General features: G+C 46.6%; 1 protein-coding gene across 1 annotated transcript; it reads left to right on the forward strand.

Annotated features, from left to right (window-relative positions):
• The first annotated feature begins 290 nt into the window (after nucleotides 1–290).
• On the forward strand, nucleotides 291–1,295 carry LOC147971137 (uncharacterized). Its single transcript, XM_087523839.1, has one exon. The coding sequence runs from the start codon at nucleotides 291–293 to the stop codon at nucleotides 1,293–1,295; it is 1,005 nt and encodes a 334-aa protein (XP_087379965.1).
• The last annotated feature ends 588 nt before the right edge of the window (nucleotides 1,296–1,883 follow it).

A 1,883-nucleotide genomic window follows, 5' to 3' on the forward strand; every position in this document is an offset into this window, starting at 1 on the left:
GCCCGGGAGGTACATGGAAGACCTTCCTGTACAGGGAGCTGCTCGCGAAGGTTCGAAGCGAGGGAAACATCGCTATCGCTACCGCGACGTCAGGCGTCGCGGCTTCTATCATGCCTGGAGGCAGGACTGCCCACTCGAGGTTCAAGATCCCATTGAGTTGCGACGATGGCGCCTCCTGCACCTTCACGAAGCAGAGTGGTACCGCCAAGCTACTGAGGATGGCCTCATTGATACTATGGGACGAGGCCACCATGACTAAGTGACGGGCGGTCGAGGCATTGGACAACAGCATGCGTGACATCATGGGAAGATGGGACCGACCCTTTGGAGGAAAAACTGTTGTGTTTGGTGGGGACTTCAGGCAGGTGCTTCCGGTCGTCAGGAGGGGGTCCCGGGGTCAGATAATCGATGCAACCCTTCGAAGTTCACATCTCTGGAAGGGTATGCGCCAACTAAGGCTCGTCATCAACATGAGGGCTCATAATGACACCTGGTTTGTGGACTACTTGCTAAGGGTAGGCAATGGCACCGAGGAAGTTGACGATCAAGGAAACATACGACTCCCTGAAGATATTTGTGTGCGATCTACATGCGAGGGTGACGACCTAGAGAAGCTGATTGACCATGTGTTTCTGAGACTAGATGACAACATGTCCGATCCGAATTACATGACTTCACACGCAATCCTCTCCACCACAAACGACAATGTGGACAAGATAAACATACGCATGGTAGAGCATTTTCGGGGAGAAGAAGTAATCTACCATAGCTTTGACAGTGCAGAAGACGACCCATATGGCTACTACGCTCCCGAGTTCCTGAATGGGTTGACTCCCAATGGTCTGCCTCCGCATGCACTCAACCTGAAGCTCAACTGCCCTATCATACTTCTGAGGAACATTGATCTGGCTAATGGTCTGTGTAACGGGACGAGGCTTGTGGTCCGAGGTTTCGAGAGGAACGCCATCGACGCAGAAATCGTGATCGGACAACACGCAGGTAGGAGGGTATTCCTTCCTCGAATACCCCTATGCCCGTCTGACAATGACATGTTTCCATTCAAGTTCAAGAGGAAGCAATTTCCTGTAAGGCTTAGCTTTGCCATGACGATTAACAAGGCTCAAGGACAGACAATTCCAATTGTTAGCGTGTACCTACCTAATGTGGTGTTCTCTCATGGTCAACTCTATGTCGCGTTGTCTCGAGCCACCGCGAAGAGGAACATAAAGATCCTCATTGAGAAGGAGAAGGAGAAGGATAATGGCAAGAAGAAAAGTGATAAATCAAAGAAGTGAAAAAGACCTTCCTTGTCCTTACAAACCTTGATGAAGAACATCGTCTATAAGGAAGTCCTTACAGGCTGAAGTCCACAGTTACGAAACCGGCGGGTTTTGAATATGACAAGAGCATTTACTCTTATTCTATAGATAATTTGTTGCTCTGGAGTGCTTTTGTACAGATGTTTATCTTTGTTTTTTATTTGACTGCAATCTTTATTTAAACGTGCGCGACCACTATCAGATTAAGAATGCCCAGCTTCAGTGGTGTTGCTACGGGCCAGTGCACTTCATCTTCAATTTTATCATGTTTTGCTCAGACTCTGAGGATTTAGAGTATGCATCTATATAGTTTTTGCATCCAGTACACCTATGCTTTGAACGTCTCGAGATGTAGGTATAGCCAATATGACATGTTAGATAATAACATGAGACAATCGCCCCCTGTTTTAAGTCTATATGTTTCAGTTCGGTTAGTATACACTAGACAGAATTAATTATTGTGGCATTTTTGTCTATCAATAATGTGTGTGCATGTTTTCCTTAAGGAAACAACATATAGTTGTCTTTATCACCGGGAACACACTTTAGGTGCAGATCATGATA

The sequence above is a fragment of the Triticum urartu genome, chromosome 5A, assembly GCF_056163025.1.
Source record: "Triticum urartu cultivar PI428250 chromosome 5A, HENAU_Tu73, whole genome shotgun sequence".
Lineage (NCBI taxonomy): Eukaryota > Viridiplantae > Streptophyta > Magnoliopsida > Poales > Poaceae > Triticum > Triticum urartu.